The following is a 26,630-nucleotide window of genomic DNA, read 5'->3' as shown; positions in this document are numbered from 1 at the left end:
CCCGGTGTCCTGTCAGCCACCACTGGCCACTGCTTTCCTTTTTAACCCTGTAAGGTGTGAGGTCACAAATATGTGATTAGAATGTTCTTAAGGGAACATTCTAATGCTGATGTCACAATCACTGCTGGTAACTGAAAGCGGTGGAGTTCTAGAACACTGACGTGTGAAAATTGTGAAAAAAACATTCCAAGGAACCGAACTGTTCAAAGGGTTAAATCACATGTTGTGTTGTATTGTGCTTGTTATCCCAGGTTTCAGGACGTGTGTCACTTCCTGTCTCTCCCCAGGCTCCCACGGGAACGTGTCCGACTGCGGCTCCTCCAGCCCCTCGGAGGGGCTACCTGGTCACCTAGGCAACGGCAAGCAGCCAGTGCGGCGGACGCAGACCTCCTCTGGCGTGGCCGAGTGCAGGCCACACCCCCCCGTGTCCCGCGCCAGCAGCAGCCCCCAGGACGAGGCCGGGCGCCAGCCGCTCCAGCTGAGCCTGGACGAGCTGCCGTCCCGCTCCGACGGCCAATCAGCATCCAGCAGTTCGGAGGACCTCCCACAGCGGGCCGGCCTCTCCGTCGCCCCGCCCTACAAACCCAAGCCTGCTCAGAGGAACGACGGCAGGCCCCCCCCTCCCTACCCGGGACCCTCGCGATCGGCCCTCTCCGCCCCCCCGCCCCCCTCCGCGCACCCGCCAAGCTCTCCTGCCCCGCCGTCTCACCGGCGCCCCCTGCAGGACAGAGAGTCCCTGCACGCCCCCGCCAACGCTGTGGACGGGAAGGGCCCTGGCAGCCCGGAGTGGCAGGACTGGCAGCGGGAGAGGTGGCAGATCTGGCAACTCTTATCGTCAGAGAACACGGACACGCTGCCCGAGACGCTGGTGTGAGCCACACAGTGCCCCCTCCTGGCCAGACGCTACAGCTGCTGCTGCTGCCTACAAGTGAGCAAATGTCCCAGTGTGTCCTTCTGTTCGCTGGTTTTACATGTCTTTTTTTATTTTCGTTTCATGTATCAATTTTACTTTTTATTGTAAGTGCACGCTTTTCCACATCGTTTTCATCTGGTGATGTACTGAATCGTCATGTCCATGACAGGCTAATCTGTCAATTTGACATACCTCAACAAAAAAGAAAAACAAAAAAACACACACAAAAGAAGGTTTTTAAGGAGTTTTGGCCATTACGTGATTTACCTGTGACAGCACTGTTGGGTGAATCCAGTGATTTCTCTATAACTTAAGTACATACACACTGTTATATGCATTTAGTGATTACAGAACAGATTAATGTTTCGGATTAATGTAAGAACCATAACTGTACGAAGATTAGTCATGTAAATCTGGTCAATTCACTTTGTAACAAGTGTGTGTACAAATAGCTTAGACAGAGAAATCACAGTCCGAGTGTAACTCGCATGTAAATTACCTACTTTGTGCAAAGTGTTACCAAGAGTTATTGTGTATGTAAAGAATTGTAAAGAATTGTACTATTTACCATTATTTCTACGTTAGCCACCTTAAGTGATGTTCCATCCTGGCTGTGTAACTGTCCGTTTTCACTGTTACTCTAATGGGATTGCCGACGTTGTTCACTTCAAAAGTGAAATCTGCAGCCTTAGCGAACGCTGGAGAATTTAATTACAATCAGTCCGTCTCCAAGGGATTTCACAGAGCTAAAACAACCAAAATATGGGCCCCCTTTTTTAACCGGCATACATAAAACAATATTATTTTTGCCTTTTGTAATATGGATGGAGACACACTGAGATATATTTGTAAATTTTAATATCTTTTTCCATACGGTTCTCTGCATACCCCACTGCTCAGACCCTGAAGAGACTGTACTATGGGAACAAGACCCACTATGTGCCAACGGCATTGCCTATATTTAACTGTTTTTACTATATTTATGTGTTTTTAACTTTTTTTTTTTGTATTTCATTTTTAAATAACTTGTCCCTATTTTCATATATTTTTGAGCAAAAAAAAACAAAAACCATTGTTCTCTTCAAACAGCATCGCTATGTCAGAACGCAGACTGGTCCTGAATGTATATTGGTACTATGTTTTTATTTCAATGGCTGCTGGACTCTGCTTGTTTACTGCTGGAGTTGGTAGCTGTTGTTCTTTTCCTCGGTTGCAGCGGTGTGCTTCTGTTAGCCATGGTTTCTTGTTACGTTAGGTGGCCTTTTCATTATATGTAAAAGGTGTTATCGGGTGACCTAAACACGACTTCAGCGTCTGTCCGTTCAGGCAGAGGTATCGGTGGGAAGCTTTAAACGGTGTGCTTGGTGATTCCTGTAAACATGATCTATAGGAAAAATGTAAAATAGAAAAAAAAAAATCTGTGGTATTATTAAGACATGTATTTATAAATGGTATATTCTTTTTATTTTGCTTGTGTTTCCCCATGGTGTATAATGTTGCTTTGTGTGCTCGTGTATGTGTTTGTGAGATGCATGTACTGTGTACATGTGTATGTTTGTGTGCGTGGGTGAGTGAGTTTGCGCACTTACATTTGTTTTGGTGGCCAGAGATCCAGGTCAAATTAATAGCTTTTCCATGAGCGTGTATACACTCTCAAAATGGATGTGTTAATACACAACACACTCTTTGTGTAACTACTTTTGTGTTACTTTCAACACGTCAAAGTTACTACTTATGTGTCACAGATATAACATTTATGTGTTACAAAAGAAGACTTTTTAACACAGACTGTGTTGAAAGTAACACAAAATGTGTTGTCCTTAACTAGACGTGGTGTGTGTTTTTTTTTGTTTTTTTTTTAATGACGTGCCTTGTTTTGTTTTTAATGCATCTGCTTTGAGAGTGTTCCGCACAGAGTTCCTCCGTTCACTGTTCAGACCAAAGCCGCAGTCTTTAAAAGACACAAGTGCAGTTTGTGTTACGTTAAAGTCCAGTTTCGTACGCGGTGTCTAGCTTCGCGTATTTAACACAGCCCGCATGCTACACACTTAATATGCAGCTACGCACTGAGCGCACACTCAAAAAGGACGTGTTAATATTCAACGCGTTTTTTGTGTCGCTACTTTTGTGTTACTTTCAACACATTTTGTGTCAAAGGTACTTTTGTGTTACAAATATACAATTTTTGCGTTACAAAGGGAGACTTTTTTATTTTAAAAACAGACCTTGTTGGTCTTAACACGTCTATTTTGAGAGTGCAGCAGTGGTCAGTGATGATGATGATGATCGCGCCTGTCTTTGCGCCTCAGTCGAAACCGTAATGTATTCGATATAAGATTGGATTCTAGAACAGTTCGGCTGTCGGGGTCATTGCCGTAATCGCTATAGAAACAAAAAACCTCTTTTTATTCTGGCAGAAAAAGCCATTCTCTCTGCGGGAAATCTGCCCTTTAGTGTTCGCTACAGATTTATTAGGCTACTGAACACCACCTGCCTGCCTGCTCTTAGATCCTGCTCCGTCTCCTGGCCAAAAAACAACGCTATCAGCAGGACTTGGCGTGGAACATGGGCACCGGTAACGGCGAAACGGGGAAGGCCCAATGTAGTCTACATAAGAATAAGAATGTCCGAGGTTACCCGGTTAACGGTATGTTAACATTCTGCGCGTGACTGTAGGCCTACTGCTGGTAAACTGCACGTACAGAGAACACACAAGATCCACGAAAGCAGAACGTATTTGAAATTTAGATTTAGTCACGTCCTTGCCTCTAAAAACAAATGACAACTTTACCTCGAAAGTCTTTTACGTTGCCATTGTATTGAAAGCCTTCGCTATCACTCGGCTATCTGCCGAGTGATAACATACAGTAACACAGTATGGACGGTTCACTGCCCTCGGGTCAGCACGGAGTTACAATGGAGGCTTGTGTGCTCCACGGAGAAAACGGTGCATTCCATCTGCTTCTGTACAATGTAATGTAAATGTACCGTAACAAACCCGTGCTGTCTTCAGACCTGTTTGTGTGGCTGGCGAACGTGGCTCTGGAGCTGATGCCCCTTCTCTGACTCCACTTGCTAGCTAACTGTTTCATCTCTGTATTTTCCTATTTTACTTCCCGGTCTTATTCATTAATCAAGTGGATGCTGTTGCACATTTTTTTTAAATCTAGGAATTTCATAGCTTGCTAGCTGGCTAGATTCGTCCTGGAATTTTTGGAGTATTTATATTTTTAGCTGTAATGCAGGCCAGCTAGGTAATGTTGTTGTATTTGGTGAACTTTTCCTTAAGTGCACTATGCCAAAGTATAGCACGACAGCACACTTGATTGCGCTCATTAAAACTTTACTTCCTGCTGCTAATCGCAAAGCCCTCTTTAACAGGTGACCCCATCTTCCGCTTGTTCATCTTAAAGTCCAGGTTCATTCAGTTGTGCAGGAACGACTTCATTAATTGCAAACAAATATGTAACATTTATGCCACTTATGAGTTCACAGGCCTTTTAGAAGCGATCGCCACACCCTTGCATTCTCCTTCTGGAGTATGTTACAGACTGCCAATGTTCCATGCTCGCCCCCTGCTGGCCAGACTTTGAAAATACACTTTGGGTTGAATATTCTTGATGTCACAGGAAATCCTGTAGATGTCTTTGAAGACAGTCTTGTGTGTTTCTAAAACAAAGTGAAAGGTAAAGTAGGCAAGTGTGTTTCTGTTTTGTTTTGTTTGTGTGTGGGAAAAAAAGGAAACTGGAAGTTTTGTACAAGACACACAATCATTTTTAAACGGATACTGATAGACTTCTCAGTCTCATTCTCAGATCAAAAGACCAAATCTCGAATGCAAGCATGCATTTAACTCTTAATGAATTTTAGCCCAGAAATGAGTGCGTGAACGTAAAAGGACATTTCTAAATTATATGTTTTAGGGGAGGGGGAAAAATACATCTTTAGTACCAGCACCTATTGGATGTTACTTTCAACGGTGATCATATTTTTTACTGTGGCTTAAATATTTGCTGGCAAATATTACTCATTGGGTGGGTGCAGACGTTATGTTTGTTTGAATCTGTTCCTTAAACATGAACAGAATTATTCTGAACTAAAAAAAATAGGGGAATGTTTTTCACCTGTTGAGATCCTCCTGTTACCATCCCCTGGCAGGTAAAGACACATCGCCACACTTTCTGCACAGACAATCACGTGTATTTGAAAAATGGGTTGAGTAATACAAGCGTACAGTATTCCACTTTTTGATGCTGTCATGCAGAGACAGAGTCCCACCCCCTGCTTTCATTCTTAAAATATTCTCACAGTGCTACGGAAATGTTTTGTCAGTGTTGATAACATTGCCACTACGTTGCTGCAACATTGTGAGTATGTTTTGCGTGTGCTTTGCAGCAGTCTTTTATGGACGTATCAGCAGATACATTCTCTCTCTCCCTCTCTCTCTCTCTTTCTGTGTTTATGGTTCTCACTGTGGCTCACATTGCTGTCAGCCTTTTAAAGTGATGAAAATGAATATTTGAATTTGTTATCACCTTATTTTGAGATGTTGACGCTTTTGTACTTTGTGATTCCAAAAAAAAAAAAACAGATATTTTTTATTAAGTTTTGTAATATATAACTATGTTTGTATTCCAAGTCCAAGTACATATGTGCGGTCTGACGTTTTTCAGAGGCCTGCTTTTGTGATGTGTACGGTAAGCCATGACAAAATAAATATGAATTTAAAAAAAATGTTTTTATAGTGTTTATCCACATCATTGTGTTTACATTTTATGACCATTTAAGGGCCAATTGCAGTGTACTTAGCTGGAGATTAAACCTCAGGTTTAGATCACAGAACAACTGCAGTTGGAATTGGAACAGCTATCCAAAACAGTGAAATAAAAAAAACCGTGAGGATTAGCTGTTCTGTTGGTAATCTAGTTCTGTGGTCGAGGGGCTCAAACCTGAGGTACAAGCTCCCAACTAAGCACACTGCAATTGACCCTCATTATCTCAGTTTCAGCACGTTAAAAAAAAAATGTTTATGGTGAAATGGTGATACTGCCGTAGTGAATATCCAACTCTGGATGTCTGTTTTAAGAGTTCTGTTTTTTTAAGCTTGCTGTCAAACAGAGTTAATAAGAATGCACAGCGATCAGGTGGAGGAAAGGAAAGAAAGGCCATACTTGGCAGGGGTTAAAAGGTTTTCATTCTGTTTGGTTTCGGTGTCGTAACGAGGTGTGAGTTTCTCTGCTCCGGCACCAGGAGGAACACTAGAACTGTTCAGCCAGACCTGCTGACTGCGTTTCGCAGTGTCCCTATCATTCCGTGTCTATGAAACTTATTTCAATTGATATTACAGGAAACATTGGTATACTTGACCTAATAAACGGACCATTGTTGCTTAAGAAATAGTTTCCTTGGGTGATGTGGTTGAACGCATCTATCCTACTCCCCCATTTTGTACATGTAAAATACCAAGACAGTTAAAAAATGTTGTTCAAAGTCAGTGTCCCTAAAGGATACGTAGACAGAAGTGCTAAAAAAAAAAAATAAAAAAAAATAAAAAAATTTGCTGCCATTTTGTGTAAGGTCTTGTGGACAGTTTTGAAATGCATCATGGGAGTCTAGGCCAGAGCAGGTCAATGTGGACTGAGGAAGGCTTATTTCCTTAGGGACTGTGATTTAAAAATTTTTTTTAAAAAGCCTGTTGTGAATCAATGGGATGAGCTTAATTGTTGTAATCTTGTTGGCTCTATTTCAGCTAATGATACCCCTGAGGAGGTTTCAGACGGTGAGGATGGAAGCATGACAGAGTGACGTGGGTGATCACTGTGGAGTATGTAATTGGGCAAACTGTGTGATTTCTTCAACAGTGTGATTAAGTAAAGTGGTTTTACTTAGTTAAATCTAAGACAAGTCTGTTTTTGGCAGTAGCCTATGCTGAGTTAGTTACTGTCTAATTTAGATCTATCTTTACTAACTACAGCAAGCCTACTAACTGTATATTTATGTAAATACCAATGTCAGTTTGAGGTAAAAAAAAAAGTTCCTCAAGAGTGTGACACTGAAGGCTCACTCAAGATTTGACCCATAAATGTGCTTCATTCACAGCCTGATTCTGTGGCTTACTAAAACATAATTATGTTTGTAACAGTTTATATAACTCGAAGAAAAAATGCACAGTGACCAAATAACAGGTAAATAACCTTCTATTAGGTGTATTGCCAACAAGTGTGTTGCCATTTTAGATGGCCAGCGTGGTTGGTGTGATTCCACAGTTTGGCCACCAGAGAGAAGCATCTGAGTTCTGAGAATAAGTTTTCAGTACATTCATTTAAAAAAAAAAAAATAACAGTAAGTCTTTTGCCAAGTTTTACATTCCATCGACTCGTTGCTACGCCAGAATAAATCCCAGCTATCAGCCCGTACTAATGAAAAGAATCAGAAGAATTGGCTTACCCATGAGAAAGTGTACATCCTCGCAGCAGTTTGGCACAGTGCAGGGCATGCTGATATACAACACAATGCATCGTTTCACTTAGAAATAATTAAGTATAAACATTTACCATTTATTACTTTATTGCTGTGCAATATTTTGAAAACTGCAATCCTGATGCTAGAGAGTATTTAAAATTAGTTTATATTTATATATAAACTATAAGTTTTTATTTTCTAAACACATCTGGTATAATAAACGTCTATGCATAATGAAGAGTGAAACGCCTATCAGTTCCAAAAATATGGAATATGTTACATATTATAATGTCTCAACAGGGTCCACAACTAAATTTAACCAAGGGCTTTTCCCAAAATACATTAATAATTAAAAATATCTATATTATTTTCGTGTAGCTCTTGGTCCTTCTCCTACCTTTCACAAGAAAACAGAACCCCCCCCCCTCACAGATTTGCATATCCAAAGCCCCATCCGTCATCTGCATTATATTTGGGAACACAATGAAATATGTGTATGGAAACCATGGAGATGGGTTTTTCATATGCATGCTGCTGCTGATTCGCTGAGCCCCCCCCCCGAGCCCCTCGAACAGATTTATTCACATGGAGTAAGCACACAGATCCGAACCCTGATACTCAGCACAGGAGCTATGGCACAGCCTTGCACCAGGATAAACAATCACTCTACATCTCAACCTACAGTCCACTGAACACCAGGATAAACAATCACTCTACATCTCAACCTACAGTCCACTAAACACCAGGATGAACCCTCATTCAACATCTCAACCTACAGTCTACTGAGCACCCTGATAAACCCTCACTCAGCATCTCAACCTACAGTCTACTGAGCACCCTGATAAACCCTCACTCAGCACGACAACCTACAGTCTACTGAGCACCACAACACACCCTCACTCAACATCTCAACCTACAGTCCACTAAACACCAGGATAAACAATCACTCTACATCTCAACCTACAGTCCACTAAACACCAGGATAAACAATCACTCTACATCTCAACCTAAAGTCCACTAAACACCAGGATGAACCCTCATTCAACATCTCAACCTACAGTCTACTGAGCACCATGTTAAGCCCTCACTCTACATCTCAACCTACAGTCTACTGAGCACCACAACACACCCTCACTCAACATCTCAACCTACAGTCCACTAAACACCAGAATAAACGATCACTCAACACCTCAGCCTAGTCTACTGAACACCAGGATAAACCCTCAAGTCTACAGCTCAGCGCAGTAAAATCTCCTGTGTTACATCAACTCTTACAGAGTACACATGGTCCCTATTGGACTCCCTGTTAGTGTCACTGTTAATGTTGAATTAACACTGGACACGTTACTGAGACTCTGCAGCCCCACACTGTACAGAGGAGCATGTGAAGGGCCCGGCCTGCTTCCTGTGCTGTGGAGGGCTCTGTTTGCCACTGCAGCCTTTGGACGGGAAAACTTGGGAAGCCTTCAAAGGAAACGTGCAAGTCAAGACCCAGAGAGAGGAACTTCAGAGGACGAGCGAAAGCACGACTTCTCACACACGAAAGCGCCTGTGGCGCAATGTAGATTTTTTTGTGTGATTTAAATCAAATGATGGTAAATGGACTGCATTTCTATAGCGCTTTCATCCAAAGCGCTTTACAATTGATGCCTCTCATTCACCCATTCACAGACACACACACAAGCCAACGGTGAAAGGCTGCCATGCAAGGTACCAATCAGCTCGTTGGGAGAAATTAGGGGTTAGGTGTCTTGCTCAGGGACACTTCGACATGCCCAGGGCAGGGGGATCGAACCGGCAACCCTTCGACTGCTAGACAAACGCTATTACCTCCTGAGCTATGTCGCCCCTATGATAATGATAATTTTACAATTATTTTGGGATCTCAGTTAAATGAGAAATAAATAAAAAAAGACTTTTTAAATGGGAGGGTAGTCTGAGCTGCTGAGCAAATACACAGAAAGGCCTGGAAAAGTGCTTATTGTTGAACAGAACAAAACAATATATGCAGACTTCTGCATTCCAGAGAGGACTAAAAAAGCTGCTGCTTCAAAGAAATGCTCAGGATGAAACTACAATTCAGAGGTCGGCCGTCAAACGCAGAGGTGCTTCGCCGTCTGGACGTGTGCTCCGATGCACCTCTCCTCTCTTTTATCCTCCTGGGTTTATTTAAAGAGAAGAACCGAGCGACTAATGAAGACTTTAATAAAGAAAGAGGAAACAGGAACGTGTCCCCGCTGTCCCTGTGTGACCTCGGGATTGCCTGGCTCCTGTTTTCTCTCAGGTTCGCCGTTCTCCTACGGGAGCGGGTGAGGTAGCGCTGCCCCCCCCCCCCCCCTCCCCACTACCCAGAGTGCTCTTGTGATGGATTCCAGGCCTGCACAGAACAGGACATCTGGCCTCCTCGTGTCCAAACACAAAGCCGTCGCTGTCAGAGACGGCCGTTTCCTCAACGGCGAAAAATGCGGCGAACCTCTCTGTGGGCTCAGCGCTCGTCCCCCGTTGCCGTGGAGAACTCCGCGAAGCTCCAGCTGCTCAGACATGCACCCGCACCCCAAGCAGGGTGGGGACGTGCGTGGTTACTGGGTTTTTGTTATATTTTACGTGACTTCTCTTATATTTTACATGACTTCTCTCCACTTGCCCGTCAACTGCAACACAAATGGAGCACAATGAATCATGTGTGATTTTTTTTTCTTAATACATGCAATTTTCTTAATAATTGTTTTAACAAAGTATTAAATATAACTAGCTTTTGTTTTTGAAAGCATTTTCCTTTTATATGCAGCAATTTAATTACGGGAATTTTAGACGTGCGTTTTCTAACCCATTTCAAATTGAGATTTGAAAACGGCTGCGGGCGGAAAATCAATCACCCTGAAGTCTAATGGCTTTTGGACATTTCAACAGTATAAAAAATGGAAGGAGAGAAAAAGGCTTTAACAAACGGTGGCAGAAGGAACACAAAGAGGAAATTAATTTCAAACAAAAGCTGTGAGTGACTCATTGCCCCGGTGTGACTCGAAAAAGCCCCCCCCACCGCCCCCCCCAGCAGCGTTTGTCCTCCTGACGATGTTTGCAGATCAGATCGGTTTGGGAGGGCCCGCATTCAAACGGGTAATGAAGAAAGATCAAAAGAACCGTTCCTCAGCCTTGACCCCGCCGCGGTGAAAAGACACCCCCGACAGACGCATTTAATCGGAGGGTTAATGGAAAAGCGCCAGAATTTCCTAAATTTGATTTCTTATCGCTGCTCTGCAGTGCTGTGACACAAGCCATTATGAGATAATAGATCACCGTCGTGACCTTGGCTGTCGACCTGATGTTCGGATGAAAAATACTTCCACCAGCAGGGGGGGTTAAGGGGTCCAAAATGCATGGACACAGGAGGGGGGGGGGGGGGGATTGGCTCTGTTTTCTCTTTTTGAAATATGGTTGGTGCTACAGTTACAGCCTTGGCCAACCTCAATATACCACAGAACAGAGAAATATCACATATTGATTTCCAATACAGAACTAACAGCAGACAATAGCAACAAGGTGAAACCATGGGGCCTTTCATTTCAGAGGCATTTTCAGAGATTTTTATGCTTTAAAGACTAATAATTATAAACAATCAAAACATTAACTGCAATGACATCATTAGCAATAACGTCCCTGTCTGCAACAACCGCAGCAAGAACGTTATTCTGATTATTAATATAGCACCCAAATATTAAAATGCCTTTAATAGTGATATTACACAGCACAGCCTTATAAGGAAACCAAGAGGGCTTTAAAAACGTGTTTTTATAAAGAAACTCTGGAAGATTAAAGGATTAATGACAACAGCTAATTGATTCCCAATATTCATGCAGTGCATAAAAAGACGTAAAGCTGAAAATTAACCTCAGGGACAATGATTCCCAAATCCCTGATGAGGTTAACACATGTTAATTGGGTGGCTGAAATTTGTAACAAAGCTGGTTTTTTGAAATACAGAAGGGCTGTCTCCTCAGACGGTCTCTCCTCAGTGAAGTTCTAGAACAATCTTTTTTTTTTATGCGTTGTACTTCCCACTAGCATCTCTAGGACACGCATGAAAATGCATTGCAGAACAGATGGTGGTTACACTGTAAACAAATTTAACTTAGTACCCAACTAATTCCTTTGCAGTGTCAACTGAACTAATTAAAAACTGGCGAGAACACATCAGCTGTAAGGAAGAACTAAAAAAGGGGTGTCCAGTCTTATCCGAAAAGAGCCAATGTAGCTGTAGTTTTTTTTTTTTTTAAGCCCAGCGCTATGACACCTGATTCAACTGATTACCTAATCACGGTCTTCATTCAAGACCTTTATGAGTAGAATCAGGTGTGTCAGTGCTGGGCTATAACGAAAACCTGCACCCACTGGCCCTTTTTCGGATAAGACCGGACACCCCTGGACTAAAGGAAGGAAAAAGAAACCCTGTTATCCCTGAAAGTCACACAGTGTTCTCCCAAAATCCAATTCCTAAATGTCCTGCATCATCAAAAAGGAGACCAGCTGGGTTCAGGAACTATAATCCATGTTAACATCTCTGCCGTCCCTCCGGGCCAAAACATTTTGTTCACAAGAGATTCCCCCCCGCCCCCCCCGGTCAGTGCCAAGCTCCCCATGTTGGCCACTCCCCAGCCTGTCCCAGCTACAGCTTTGAAATGCCATATGATTTAAGCCTACCTCAGTAACGGATTAATCTGATTGCTTTATTGTTGCTTTTGCGAAATCTAATTTTTAAAGTGCTGAATTCCCCCGAACTGACGTCCAGTAATTAACTTAAAACGTATGATTACGTCCCTCCCTGTGCCTGGACTTCTTAAAAACATTCCTCCGCTTGTTCTGCGGTGGAATGACCTTCCGATCTTTTTTTTCTTTCCTCTTTCCATTTTAATTTCTCAGCTGGCAGCACAGCTTTAACCCCAAGTTTGTTCTTTTGTGGCAAAGCGAAATTTCTACTTCTTGTGAGCGAAGCTGTGGCATGCGGTGAGCAACCGTCGCGGACGGTCGGGACCCCTGCTGGACGTCCTGTGTAATGCAAGAGTAGAGACTTTCTATTGAGAATTTTACCCTGTATGATCTCGCATGAAGAAAATCCCCCTGCCTACTTCACCGGGTGTATGCTCACCTTTCTTCCTCTTCCTCACCGGCTTACATTGCACTGACGTGCCCATTTCATACTAAAATATGTATTCTACAAGGGAGAGGGGGTTCAATATTATCCAAAAATAGGGCCAGTTTGGGTGTAGGCTTTTGTCTTAGTTCAGCAATAGAACCCCCTGATTCAACTAGGCCTAATGAACGAATCATGGTCTTCAATCATGAGTAGAATCAGGGGTCTTTGTGCTTTAAAAAATAAACGTGCACCTACACCCTTTTCGGATAAGACTGGACACCCTTGTTCTGTAGTAATTATCTTTTATCATAGATATTATAAGTCATAATCTTAATCATACAGTATGTACCAGTAAAAGGTCACAGAGGATGTTTACATGTTACAGGGAAGTGTGGCTTAATCTCACCCCTGTACCCACAATTTAAAATATTTCTCCCGTGAAAAGTAACCAGACTGAGACAGGAATTCATTTCTCTGCCGGCACATTCCACACAAGCGCCACAGAATTAAAACAAAAATGTGAACTTTCTCCAGAGACTGTAAACACATTTAACACACACAGCTCTTACGAGGTGAAGTGTTTCAGCTGAAACTAATTTGACTCACGTACTGTATAGAGCTTGGTTCTTATCCCCCAATAATCCCCCATTGGTAACTCGATAAAAAACAGCACAATATTTCTATTGAATTTCAACTTAATGCAGCTGTTAGGGACACATCTGTCAACAGCTTCAACGTTCAGTATGAGAAACGGGGAAGATTATTCGACATGCGAAACACGCACAAACGGAAGCTTCTGTGTATACACGCGTATGTCTGTGCGGGTGACTTTTTGTGTTTACGCATCTGCACACATGCCTGTAGTTGACGTAGCTGTTCTAGCTAGCTAGGTAGAAGTACATATACAGTATTTGCATTCATCAAAGTTTTTTGCTAAAAAATTCAATTTTCTGATAGAGCAGCCTGTTTAGTTAAGCAATGGCCTTTTTGCATACTGTGTCTGAATTCTGCATTCAGTTTTTTCAGTTATTTCTAGTCTAAGCTGCCTGGTAATTCTCCACGGGCATCCAGTGTGATTATATTTCTTAAGTGTATTCATTTTGAAAATAATTTCTTTAAACAAGCTGTCGCCAAGAGTTGCCAAACATTGTCATAATTGTACATTTGCCACTAAACTCAGTTAGAAGACGAACCCTTTGGACTGTTCCAAAAATAAATCCATTCAGATTGGCCATAGCACACTTCTTAACGCGGCTTATTTACACGACTGTCCGATTTGGCTTCTTCAGCCAGAACTGCCAGATTTTGCAATGCCTTGTGGGATTGATGGGCCTGGCTTTTTTACAGATATTTTTCTGATTGATTTAAAACGTGTACACACAGCCCTCCCAGCCTTCCCTTGGCTGTTAGATTTTCCAGATGCATTTGTCCTTGAGCATAGCCGTCAGGGCTGGACTTCTGTAAGTGAGCCAAATGGAAGTTGACAAGTTTATATTTTTCTTATTTATCTTTTGACTTCCACAAACAAATGACTTCCTTTTACATCAGGTGCTTCCATCTAAATCAAATCAGTGACCAATACCAAGTTTAAAAACAGGGGGCAGCTACCTGCAGCTGCTGTATCTGAATTATTTTTGCTCTCTTAACCACAGTCTAGAGATTTAATATCAGTGTGTGTGCCCAGGCCAACAGGCAGCTCTGTGAAAACTCATGCATTCCATGTACCACAGAGGTAGAATATCAAATCACTATCAGTTTAAAGTTTTAAAGAGATTTTTCCACTTTCATCTTACCTCACGCATGTTCAGTTTTGTTAAAACTTCTTGGGAAAATGACCAATGGTGTAAAATTATGTAATCCAGGGGGAAAGTTGAATAACACACAAACCTCACTGAAGCTGTGGTTACTCAGCAATCGCAGATGTCCAGGGCCCTTACAGTATCAGCTAAATTATTTGCCCTTAGTCTGCACTATTCTGCGCTGACTGACAGAAAATCCTGTTCTGTTTAAGCCCAGGATGAGAGTTTTTTTTTTATGGGTTCATATAAAATGTATTTACTTTTTGGTCCACAGGAAGCAGTGTGGAATCCTTAACATTAATTTTGTTGTGCGTATCATGCGTGCGTGGGTGTGTGTGTGTTTGTTTGTTTGTGTGCGTGCGTGTGTGTGTTTGTGCGTGCATGGGTGTGTCTGTGTGCGTGCATGTGTGGGCGTGTGTGTGTGTGCGTGCGTGCGTGCGTGCATTCGTGGGTGTGTGTGTGCTTGTCTGCACTCAGACTGACCTTTGGAAAGGAGTACTCTTGGACGTCCACATGTCCGCAGTAACATTCCTCCTCCTCATGTTTAGTTCATCAGCCAGCAGGCCCAGCCAGCAGGCCCAGCCCCGGGCCCTTGGACCAGCCGACGGGCCTCATCTGGCCAGACCACAGCCACGGGTAGCAGCTCTAAGGGAAAGAACGGAGGCCTCTTTTACTGGCCATGTATGAAAACATCTGAGCACTCCACTATCTCCGAGTCAGCACAACTCTTTTCTCCACTCTCTCTGCTATCCTACAGATGCAAGCCAATGGCCGGACTTCAGATTGACTCATACAGTTCTGCGAATACGTAACATGGGTGGGTTGCTTCTCCCTTGCGCTGCAAAAATATTTTGTCCAGATGTTTTTTTTTTTGTTTTTTGTGTGTGTGTGTGGTGGTTCTCCAGAAGAATGAACAGCTTGTTAAAGATCAGTAAACCTTTTTTTTTTACAATTCAGTTTTTCTGGTCTAATTACAAAAGACGGAGATGTTAGTTGCACGTGTATGTTCTGGATGCAAGGACCTAAATCTGTTTTTCCTTACAGGTTAAGAATTAATAATCTACACATAATAAAGCTTAAATAAAGCTTTAAATCCTTAAAGCTTTGAGGTAACAAGAAAAGTAACACTCTTTTTGGACCTTTCCAGCACCTGGCACCAGTCAAAGCCTCATTCACAAATTGAGTGCAATGTACTGGTTCACAGAAACCGATGCTAGTCAACACATTAATGTTTACCACTGGACTCAATCAACATTTGCGCTTTATGTTAGCAAACAAAAAACACAATTGTTACAGTTCAGTGACTTCATGCTCACTGTGGAAAAGCAACACCTGCAATCTTTTGATCTTAGATAGTCAAGACATGGCATTCTAACGGAAAGTCTGTAAATCTTAATTCGCAAATTCTCACTCATACAGCATTAGAACGCTCTATCAGGGCTCCAATTTCTAGTTACATTTATCATATAACGATTACTAGCAATTTCGTTAGTACTGCTCAAGTACAACGCAGTGTCTCGGAATCGAACTACCTTCGTTACAGCAGTTCTACCACGTGCTACACTCGTCAAATGGATGTCAAATAAAGTGCTCAGGTTGGCACACCAGGTGAAATAATGTATGGAGAAATGATGTAGAAACTGGATTTCACCCATGTTTTGTTTTATTTTAGATTTTTAAAAATCTACTCATGAACACAACTCGACTCAATTCTGCAACGTCAGTAGCCACGCCCAGCTCAATAATTAGATTGAAGTGAAAACCCCGGAAGTGGTTTAAGGAGGTCGATAGAGTGAGATACAATCATGAACTGCTCATTGGTGAGGGACCGACAGCGGTAAAATTGTAAAGATTAAATCCCGCAGTGAAGTCTGAGCTGTTTAAATGTACAGTGAATTTTGAACAGACGAGGAGAATTAACGGGGTTGGCACGCGATTGAGATGTAGTCTGATGGGAAGTTGTGGCGAGATGGACAGGTGTTGTGGTGAGTGTCGAAAGTGCTGACGCGCAAAGACCTGACGCTAACTAACGTTAGCCGGCTCATGTTACCACTACAGGTGCAGCTACTTCGCATTTTAAAGTTTTTAAAAAGTGTATTTTTTATTTTTTATTTCATGCTATATCTGGTTTTATTTCGCTGCATCTTTTTGAACTAGCGAATTGCCCACACAATTCAAGTGACACACCAGTGAATGTATTTGCAACATCACAAAAGTAGCCTACCTAACTTACTAAATGCAAGTTTCTAAATTCTGATACATATGATACAACCACAATATTAACAACAATGATAGAACACGCAATACAAATCAAATAGTAATAAAAATAAAAACAGTACATTGACCAAATCATTTAGTCATATAGCTAGCAAAAACCATAACGCATGTGATAACATGTAGGCCTAGTCTACTGAAGTAGCTAACTGGCTACATAAGAAAGCGACGCGTGGGGGGAGATGCAAGATAAATTAAATCTAAGGGTTGGTCTGCTGTTTGCATCGGAAGATGGAGATTGTATTTCTCTTCCTAGCCTCTACGGCGACTCACAGACGGACGAGCTTCTGTTAAATCACTTGTCCAGCTGGGGGGTCCCTTGCCTTACTTCACTGATCGAGACATCCTGTAGGGGGCATGCCTTAGCAACACCTTACGGTTTCTCCATATTTATGCTCATTCAACCTGGAGAATTATTTGTTTTATATCTCCTTCACCATGCCTTGGGCATTGTACATATCTAAAAAAGAAGCGTTTTAAGCGTGTGTAATAGTGTAAGTGCGTTTGTGTAAGTGCGCGCGCCTACATATGTACAGGCACATGCGCATAAACTTCAACATACGCTGAAGCATATGCCGGGCCCCCCACTGTGGACGATTGCAATTCCCCCACGCGCATGGTCACACAGGGTACTGCTTGGAATACCATGCTGTATCTTACCATGGCTGGCAGTTGAAGCCAATGACAGAATACACAAAGACACTCTAGTTTATAGGCAAGATGGTAAGTAAATGGGGACATATGGCCTTAAATTCCTATTATTCATATGGGTATATTAGGCTGTACTTCTCCACTACATCACTACAGACATCCATGCTGTTTGTTTCAGGAGGGATGCCAACCCCTCAAATTAATTTCAAATTCAGAAAATGCTGTTATCAGCTTGCTGTTTGTGTCGCCAGTGAAATGTTGGGGGTGGGGGGGGGGGGGGGAAAGAAATGCCAGACTTTGTCAAGTTCAGGCGTGTCGACGACTGTGCACCTGGTAGGGAGCAGCAACAGCATTTCTGTGTTTTTTTTTTTTTTTTTTTCCGGGAGAGAAATGATGGGAAAATAATTGCTCAGTATTAGAAGTGAGATGTATCTCTGATGATAATTTAACCTCTGAGAGTAGGCTGTTTATACTGGCACAAGCTGATCTGTTGTAGGTCTGTCTTCTGATTGGCTGAAACTCTCTCTGGAGAAGGAGGAGGAGGAGGGAGGGGAACAGGAGGGAGTGTCTGTGGTAGAGGGAACTGGGAACCGTGTCATCACATTTCTGGAAGAACAGGAACCAGATATCCAAGATCTTATCTTAAGTTTGTACATTTTTTTTTTCTTCAAAATTTTTTTAAATTCATTAATTTTTTTGTGAGTCTGCAGTTCACTGACAGTGCGGGGCTTGTGCCAAGGGAGTTCTGACCTGCTCAGAGGGTTTGATTATGTCTGAACTGGTTTAATGACACATTTCAGTCCTACATCCAAACTTTGGATAACAGCTTTTCACCCCCCCCCCCCCCAACCTTTGATTCATTGCGTCCAGAATTATCTTTTTTTTTGTCCGAAAATAGCACTAAATAGCAAGATAAAACAAACCACCATACGGGCATCTGTGAACCAGATTATCTGCTCTCCTGGAACGATAATGCTGTATACATCTGTGTGATGTCACCAGTCTCTGCAGCCCCTGTGAAGTCACACGGACCAGAGAACCAGTTGGAAGAACAAAAAAAAAGGACTTTATTATGTGTCATGAGAACATCAGGAGTGAAATTAAGAACAGAATCCACAAAGAACATAATTGTATACCGACTGCTTGCTGTGTGTACTGATCAAAGCTCCTGTCCCCACCCCTAGCTGCCCAAGAGTGCTCAACAAGCCAGGAAAATGCCCTCTTCCTGTTTTCAGATGTTGTAATGAAGGCCTTGCCCCAAGAGTGCATTGGTACCGGAAATTAGTTTCTCTAATCCGTAGTATCCTGAATCAACAGCCATAGCCATCTTTCCGCGTGAGATACCTCAATAAGGTGGACTATGATAAAATGATGGACACGTCTTGATATTTTCTTAATTAAAATTTTTTTTTTTTTTTCGTGATGACGGCTTGACGGTGAGCAGTTACCGGCACCGTTCACACGGGGGGGGGGGGGGATGGGCGGTAAATCTCGCCCCAAACCGTGTAATCACCAGTTTCGCGTCTCAGAGAGTTTTAGAGTGAAAGCAGGGGATAATTACACCCGACCGCTTGCTGCGATAATAAGCGAGCCGTTTTTATTTTTTTATTAGAGGTGCTGCTGAAGCAGAAGGAAATTCCTCAAGATCATGAAAGGTCATCTTCAAAACAGTCCCTCTTCGCCCCAAGAACGTCGATACCCGGCCCACGGGCGTGGCAGGCTACGCGTTAATGTGCAAATTCCCAAAAGTGCGCCAGGGGAGTACCCGCCGAGTGATTCACTGTCTGGCAGCGTGTTGCCGCAGGATCTTCAGAGGCCGTGCAGCCGAGGCCTTGGAGGCCTTGCTCTAAGCTCCACTGCGCTTCAGACTGCAGCCCGACTCCTGCTTGATCCTGTCTACAAAATGGCTGCTTTGAGGAGAAGGTGATTTGGTATTGCTGTGAAAATGTAAAAAATGCTGAATTCAGTCATGAGGCTTGTTTTGCTGTGAGTCCTCTTAAACGGCAAGTCTGAGAAGCATGTTGAAAATGAAGACTGCAGCCCGATTCCTGCTTGATCCTGTCTACAAAATGGCTGCTTTGAGGAGAAGGTGATTTGGTATTGCTGCGAAAATGGAAAAAATGCCTAATTCAGTCATGAGGCTTGTTTTGCTGTGAGTCCTCTTAAACGGCAAGTCTGAGAAGCATGTTGAAAATGAATTCACAACGTGATTAGCGCTAGAGCCTCTTAGAAAACCACCGAGTCACCCCCGTTGGTGATTGCGCAAGGTCTTTAAGTTTAAGAGGTTTTTTTTTTTCCTATGGAATTGGAATTCTTGTCACTCACGTTCTGATGCGTCGGTTGCATTTAAAACCTGTTGCCAGGCATTTTCTGCAGTTCAGCCCTCGCGGTCGGCCTGTCAGCTGCGCAGGAAGTGTAGTCCTCCAAAGGACCGACTGCGCAGCTCAGACTGAACAATGAAAAGAAGCGGCAGCACTGTATAATGCTTGAAGACCTGGGCTTGTATCCTAAAGCTCTACAGGTTGCAGGTTCGATTCCCAGATAGGACACTGCCATTGTACCCTTGAGCAGGGTGCCTAACATGAATTGCTTCAGTATATGTCCAACTGTATGAAATGGATACCATGTAAACATGCAAAACATTGTGTATGTTGCTCTGGATAAGAGCTTCTGCTAAATGCCCTTAATGTAATGTACTGTATGCTTGTCTGAAATTCCCCCAGATTGCCAGATAACGTTGCGGAAGCCACTCCCAAATGGAGGATGAATGTAAAAACAGGGTTTAAAACTGGTTTTTGAAAGTGTTGCAGGCCTGCAGCCTGAAGCTTTTTTTTTTCCACCTTACAGGTCCATCATCTCTCTGTCCCTCCCCTCCCGCCTCATCGTTTTATTTGAATGCTGAGTATCCCCAAAAACCGGTTATATCAGCTTCTACAGCCTCCGCTAGACATTAAGCTGGTCTGCATCGCTGGGCCTTCATTCACAGCTAATTAGGGCTATTCATACAGATGTGAACTGACATGGATCCTAGCAGTGTACCTTATGATCACAGTCTGTGGGAGTGATATGTAATTTCCCTGCTGAATCCACCACCTCTTGCATGAATACATTTTCTCCTGTAATATTTCAGATTTTGTGCGCCATTAAAATTCTGTGTTTTTGTGGAAACCTGTGGGCTTCTGGGATCCTGACGGGCTTATTGGGAGCAGACCACTCATCATTCTATACGCATAGGGTTAGCCCTTTGGCTGTAGGCTCTAGCCTCAGGTACTAGCGGATTGTGGCCTGGAGCCTGTGCAACGGAACACTATTGGATTGGTCTTCCTGGAAAAGGGTGGTCTCTGATTGGCTGAGGGTTCTTCGGGTTTCCTGTTTGCGTTTGTCCCCTTCCAACGATGCACCCACATCCTCACAGCCACCCACGTTAGCAGGTGTCCTCAGTGAGAAGCATTACTTTACATTACAGGCATTTAGCTGACACTCTTATCCAGAGCGACTTACACAACTTGTTACCTAGTAGTAAGTACCTTGCTCAAGGGCACAACTGCAGCGTGCAACCTGGGAATCGAACCTGTGACCTATCCAGTTACAAGACCCGGCTCCTTACCCATTATTCAACACGGCCCCTCTTCATAGCCTGGGGCGGCTGTTTAAAGACTGCACATACTGGAGCTCACTGGCAGTATTGCTTGCATCTGGGCGCCATGGCGATGGCCCCAGAGGCACGTCTGACACTTCCAAACTGGGGTGGAGAAAATCTTGGTTTGAAAAAAATACATGAAATATTCTCATCCACTTTGTGTTACAATGACTGGGAGGAAGAGAAGTGACTGGCACATTAAAATTCTGTGGTATAGGACTATAAGGAGGAAGGCTTGAAAGTTCTGAGTGCAGGAGATTGGGCAGTGAGGGTAGGTCTCTGATAGACTTCCACTTTGAGTCTTTTGACTCATACAGTGACTCGTCCCCACTGGGCAGTCTCTTGGCTTTTCTCAAGATCAGTCAAATGGAATTAATAAAATGAGTCCATATGAAATACTGTAATGCTCATATAAGTGCCTCTCTCACAAAGTAGGACCCAAGATACCGCACAGAAAAATGTGATAAAATAAAAAGGGTATTATTGTGATTTCTGTTAGTAAAAACCCACCATGCTATGAGCTGTAACTGTACCCTGGTGGACATTCCAACTCCCAGCCTAAGATGGAGTCTTGATGGAACCAGCTTCTGCTCCTTCTGGATACCATCTGGAATTTGGTGGTGGTCTGTTGTCTGTACCAAGCTGGCCCATGGTGCCTTGTCAGCATGGTTGCGGTCTCAACCATCTTGCTGCCAGCTTGACCATCTCCAGACCAGCTTCAATCCAGCTGGACCAGTTTAAAAACCTGGCTGGAGCCAAGTTTGAATTTCCACCATGGTTTATTCTGAAATTAATAATGGAAAAAATAGTCCAGTTGAGAAATATGTACTTTTTTTCTGGATCCATATTCAATTACAGTGACATATGCATTACACCATGGTTTCATGTCATGAATGAATCACTGTTTACATAACTGTTGAAGCCCATGATTATTTTTTTCGAGAGTAAAGACCCCTGAGGACTCCCCTTGGATAAGCCTGAAGGGCGTGGGCTATAAGTCAAACATTCCATTCAATGACGCACAGCGTTACTCTCTGTAAGTGAATGCAGGGCCCATACATCCATGTCTTGTGTTATGCGATGTAGGCCGGTGTTTGGAAATGCCTGTTGGACTCAGCCGGCCTCTCCCACTTGGACTCTTGGACTGCACTCTGCAAACATCTGAGCCCATCGGCGGGCTCTGTTCTACCAGGGCGAGGAGAAAATTCTCCAAGGGCCGGTTTCAGAGAGACAGATTAAGCTTAGTCCTGAATTAAATAGAATAAATAAAATTTAATTTTGTGTGGAGAACCATTCCAAAATCAAATTTAGTCTCGGGCTAGGCTAAATCTTTGTCTGTGAAACTGGCCCTAAATTATGTGAAGTGAGTCACCCCTGTTGTTTATCTGTTGTTTGGTTGAGCACTGCGGGACCCCTGTGAGATTATAATTGTACATGAACAGGTTATAAGAGAAGGGCACTACACTGGTTCTGTACACGTTCAGTAACGGTAGCGTTGATGGTGAACGCGAAAGGGTTGAGATACTGCAGAGGTCTTCAGTAGCAACCTGCACATCACAGTCAGGTAGTATTATATCCATAATCATTTGAAGCCTCAGGCGACAGGCGCAGTTTGAGAGGTTCTGTGTTCGTGACATAGGGCTGTCTTAGATATCACGCTTCCAGATTCCATACACAGGAGTTTATTCAGGATTAAATTGCTTTACTGAAGTTGACTGAACAGTACCATTGCAAATGTGAGTCTATCAGGGACCAAACTGGAATGAAATTTTAATTTGATTGAACGCAAATGTTAATTTGAATGAATAATTAACTTTTTGTTATGCAGAATTGCGTTGCATTAAATGTGCATCAGCTCTACTGTGCTTCCAAAGTAATTTCTGATGGGCATTTTATATTGAATTATTCATATATTAATAAGTAATCTGTGATGTAAACAATTGAAAATTTTCTCTCAGTGTTCTTTAGTAAGTTTGTCAGGATTGAAAAATCACGGAGCAAAATAACCAGGGTGTTTTTGGGTATTACAACCAGATCTCCCAGAGAAAGCAAACTCCTGCATGTGCATGGGGAACAATTCAAAGACAGATAGACTTTTCTCCATTAGCTCCACGTACTGTCCTTAGGCTAATAGGACGTCATTATTTATAATGTTTCTGTCATTAAAGCTAACGAATAGTGACGTTGCTACGGATGCTAATGTCCGTGAATCTATAAATGTTTCAATCAAACCCCCGAATCAGTCCCCTCTACTCCCCATCCGCACAGTAGTTTGACTGAAAACAGATGGCTAATTTAACGGATAGGATGTCAAATATTCCAGTTTTTAATTTTATAGAAGTGATCAATAATGCATTGGCGTCGGAATGAAAAGTGGTTAGTGAGCGCACTGCACTTGGCACAGGCTAAGGCTAATGCTAGCAAATGGCTCTGAGAGAAACTGGCCAAGAAGAAGAAGAAGCTCTGCTTCACAAGTGGAAAAGCCGCAGTCATTGTTTAATCTTTCTGTCTGGTGCATCTATGTTGCGTCGTCGTTTTTGGCCGTAATCTTTGCCTGGCGGCCAATGGCGATAACGTTTGTTTTAAAATATTACTGGCCAATACCGATACAACGACCATCTCTATTGTGCATCCCTGAACAAAACAATGCAGGACAAAGGAGTTGGCTATTTTCTCCTGCTGTAAAACCACCTCCGTATGTTTAATGTGTGTCTTCCCACAGTTATTCAGTCCCATATTGATCAGATGAATGTTATAATTGTGGCGGGCTCTGTGTATTAGCTAGTTTGATATATCCATTTTCTCACTTAGTATTTTAAAACTAGCTGAAGGACCTTTGAAAAAGCCTTTGAAAAAGCTTCTCCATGGCATGCAGACAGGGTTTGCTAAATTTCACTCCATTTGATCCTCACATGGCTGAGAAAACAATCTGACACAAGCACAGCCCCTAGAAATTACATTTAATGTAGCTGCCACCCTCCATAACAGATTCCTCCTCTAGTGCAATGAAATAAAAATAAAAAAGAGTTCTTGAGCCAAAGTTTTAATTTGATGATGCCACTTCCTAGGGATATTGTTTCCCTCCAAAACCATTTCACGCTATTGAGATTGAGTTGTAGCTTATCTTTAGCAATATCTAGTAATCTTCACATAGATTTAGATATTTTAATTACTTTGGAAATGTAATTTCAGTTATATTAGGTGGTTGTGTGTCCTGAGATGTGTGCCAATCCTTCATATCTGGCACTTTGGAACATTGGCTGCTGGAAAGTTCCGTGTCCTGGAACTGTGCCCAATCCTGTACTCTATAATCAGTGTTCAATGGTCTCAAATCTGTTCCAGCATATCCTGTTTCCACCTCTCTAAAAACAATGGCTTTTGTCACTTTTGGCCCTGAAGAATTGTGGGAAAGTTTTTAGATCTCTTTTCCTGTATCTGTCCCTACTGAACACTTTTAAGAGAACACCTGGAAATGGCCTTGTGGGGATTTGAGTCCTCTGCTCAGATGCTCCCGACGTTCATCTGCATCTCTCAGTCAGAGTCAGTTTACTGTAGACTGTAAGCGACACTGCCTGCTTTCACAGTGAGCATACACTGAGGCTTCACTTTCCAGCTCTGATAGAAACCTGTACCGTGTGTGCATGCGTGCATATGTGTGTGTGTGTGTGTGTGTGTGAAGGAGAGAGAGACACTGTATATGAGTTAGAGAGAGAGAGACGGAGACTGAGTGGGAGAGAGAGAGGGTATGCACAGACCCTGAGAAAGGGGAGTGATCAGCAGACACCTCGCCCCTCCAGCCTCCAGTAGAGAGATCCTCACTGCATACAGAAGATACTCATTCAGGCATATGCTCTGATACTCATTCAGGCATATGCTCTGATACTCATTCAGGCGTAGGGTTTGATATTCATTCAGGGGTACAGTCTGATACTAATTCAGGCTACGGTCTGGTTCTAATTCAGGGGTACAGTCTGGTACTCATTCAGGGGTACGGTCTGATACTAATTCAGGGGTACGATCTGATACTCATTCAGTGTTACGGTTTGATACTCATTCAGAGGTACTGTCTGGCACTCAGGCGTAGGGTTTGATATTCATTCAGTGGTTAAGTCTGGTACTAATTCAGGGGTACGGTCTGATGCTCATTCAGTGGTTTAGCCTGGTACGAATTCAGGGGTACGGTCTGATGCTCACTCAGCTGCAGCTGCACTGACCCCCTCTGCTCCACGGCTCCTAGGACCCCAGGACTCACCTGCAGCGGCCATGGGGAGGCAGGTAAGGACACGCGGGGAGGGGTGGGCGTGGGCAGGTGACTGACCAACGTCGCACATAACGGAACAAAGAAGCGCAGATTAGACGTATTTTCACTTTTCCTCTGCGCTGCCGCTGTGCGCTAAAGCGGATTTCCCTGTTTAAGATCTCGCGGCTCGTACCCGCGGTCTGCGCGTCTGCCGAGAGCGGCGGCCGTTTGGGGAGAACCTCGCTGGGTGGAACGCGCTCAGCGGTGATTCCCACTCCGCGACTGAACCAGTGTGTACCGTGTAAATAAGACCTAATCCTCCACGTTTCCCTTGAGCCCCTTTGGGTTACAACTTGAAGCAATCGCAGCTGCTGAGATAAGAACTTGCTTTTTCTAAATCCCTCTGAAGCTTTTTAAAATGTTTTTTAGACTTTTTACTGGTTTCCTTGCTTTACAATAGTGTGCCATGGATTTGGTCCACAGTTAAAGAACTGAGTTTAAATAAAGACTATGGCATGCACCACACCCACGGTGGCTGCAGTGCATTGGTTAGCCCAGCATTAGCGCTTGGCGAATTGGGGGAAAGTAGCTCTTGTTGGATCCTGAGGCGATAAAGCGGACGCAGTGTCTCATCAGTCAGACTCTTGAGATGGTTTCGCAGGACGGCTTCGGGGCTCCGGGGCAGAAAAACAGCCGGCGATCCTCGTATGTACGTAGAAAATAAAAATAATTTTCTCTTCGAGAAAGGCAGCACTATCATTTATTTTTCCAGCTCTCGTTGCGTCGGCCTTTTGCGCGGCTAGCGTAGCGCGGCCATAAATCAGAGCGACGCGCCCGTCCTGCAGGATGTTCCGGGGAGGAAACCGTACGCTCGCTCACTCTGACGCCCTTTTCCTGAGATTCGTAAGGCAGCCAGGCCGCAGTCGCAGTCGCGCCTGCGGTGAGCTCTGCCGCTGAGAAGGAATCGGACGTCACCGTCAGGCGCATAACGAAGTCTTCTCCGACACTTCAGGACACAAGCTGGTTTTTTAAAAATTTATTTATTTATTTATTTATTTATTTATTTTTGGGGTGATATTCACGCGATTTGTTGTTTACCTGCAGAGGTGCCGCCATGCTAGAGCTTGCTCTGTGAGTGACAGAAGCGCAGGATGAATGAGTAAATCGGAGGCCTGTAATGGGGGTGGGGGGGGAGGAGATGAGAGATGGAGAGGCTGTTCCGGGGGGGGGAGCGCTCCTGTCCAAACACGCTCCTGACTGGCTGTCAGAACGTCTGGGTAAAAAAAAAAACAAAAAAAAAACGGAGGGCTCAGCCAAGAGGAAACAGGCCTAGTGTTAGCTGACACGTCTCATCTGTAACAGGTGACTGCAGGGTGGTGGATGGGGGGGAGATGCCCTCGTTTGCCACCGGGGGCGGGGGGCGGGGGGGGGGGGGGGGGGAGCAGGCTCCGTGCTCACCGAAGTGTGAAATGGTGCTCCGGGTCGGATGACTCTTACCCGAGCGCCCGTCCTGACAAACG

At 43.5% G+C, this 26,630-nt stretch overlaps 2 protein-coding genes and 1 long non-coding RNA gene across 7 annotated transcripts in view; 2 read left to right on the top strand and 1 right to left on the bottom strand.

Moving 5' to 3' along the window:
• LOC135240413 (rho GTPase-activating protein 6-like) overlaps positions 1–4,637 on the top strand; it is a 119,519-nt gene extending 114,882 nt beyond the window's left edge. For all 4 annotated transcript variants that reach the window (XM_064309834.1, XM_064309833.1, XM_064309836.1 and 1 more), the window contains one exon: positions 288–4,637. In XM_064309834.1, the coding sequence (XP_064165904.1) occupies positions 288–874 (587 nt within the window). In that variant the 3' untranslated portion in view covers positions 875–4,637. The remainder of the gene's footprint in view (positions 1–287) is intronic.
• A 5,096-nt stretch (positions 4,638–9,733) lies between these two features.
• LOC135240574 (uncharacterized) lies at positions 9,734–17,335 on the bottom strand. Its single transcript, XR_010325724.1, has 3 exons — positions 16,853–17,335; positions 14,789–14,950; positions 9,734–10,026 (listed from the first exon to the last, which is right to left on the bottom strand). It is a non-coding gene; the product is annotated as an uncharacterized LOC135240574 (long non-coding RNA).
• The window catches only part of LOC135240573 (E3 ubiquitin-protein ligase Midline-1), a 109,701-nt gene continuing 99,160 nt past the window's right edge, over positions 16,090–26,630 (top strand). The window contains exons 1-2 of one of the 2 annotated variants that reach the window (XM_064310200.1): positions 16,090–16,290; positions 25,045–25,145. The gene's annotated coding sequence lies outside the window, so the exon portion shown is untranslated. The remainder of the gene's footprint in view (positions 16,291–25,044; positions 25,146–26,630) is intronic. The other variant, XM_064310197.1, reaches the window with a different exon arrangement.

The sequence above is a fragment of the Anguilla rostrata genome, chromosome 15, assembly GCF_018555375.3.
Source record: "Anguilla rostrata isolate EN2019 chromosome 15, ASM1855537v3, whole genome shotgun sequence".
Taxonomy (NCBI): domain Eukaryota; kingdom Metazoa; phylum Chordata; class Actinopteri; order Anguilliformes; family Anguillidae; genus Anguilla; species Anguilla rostrata.
Note: the sequence above shows the minus strand (reverse complement) of the source record. Positions and strands in the feature narration are given on the sequence as shown.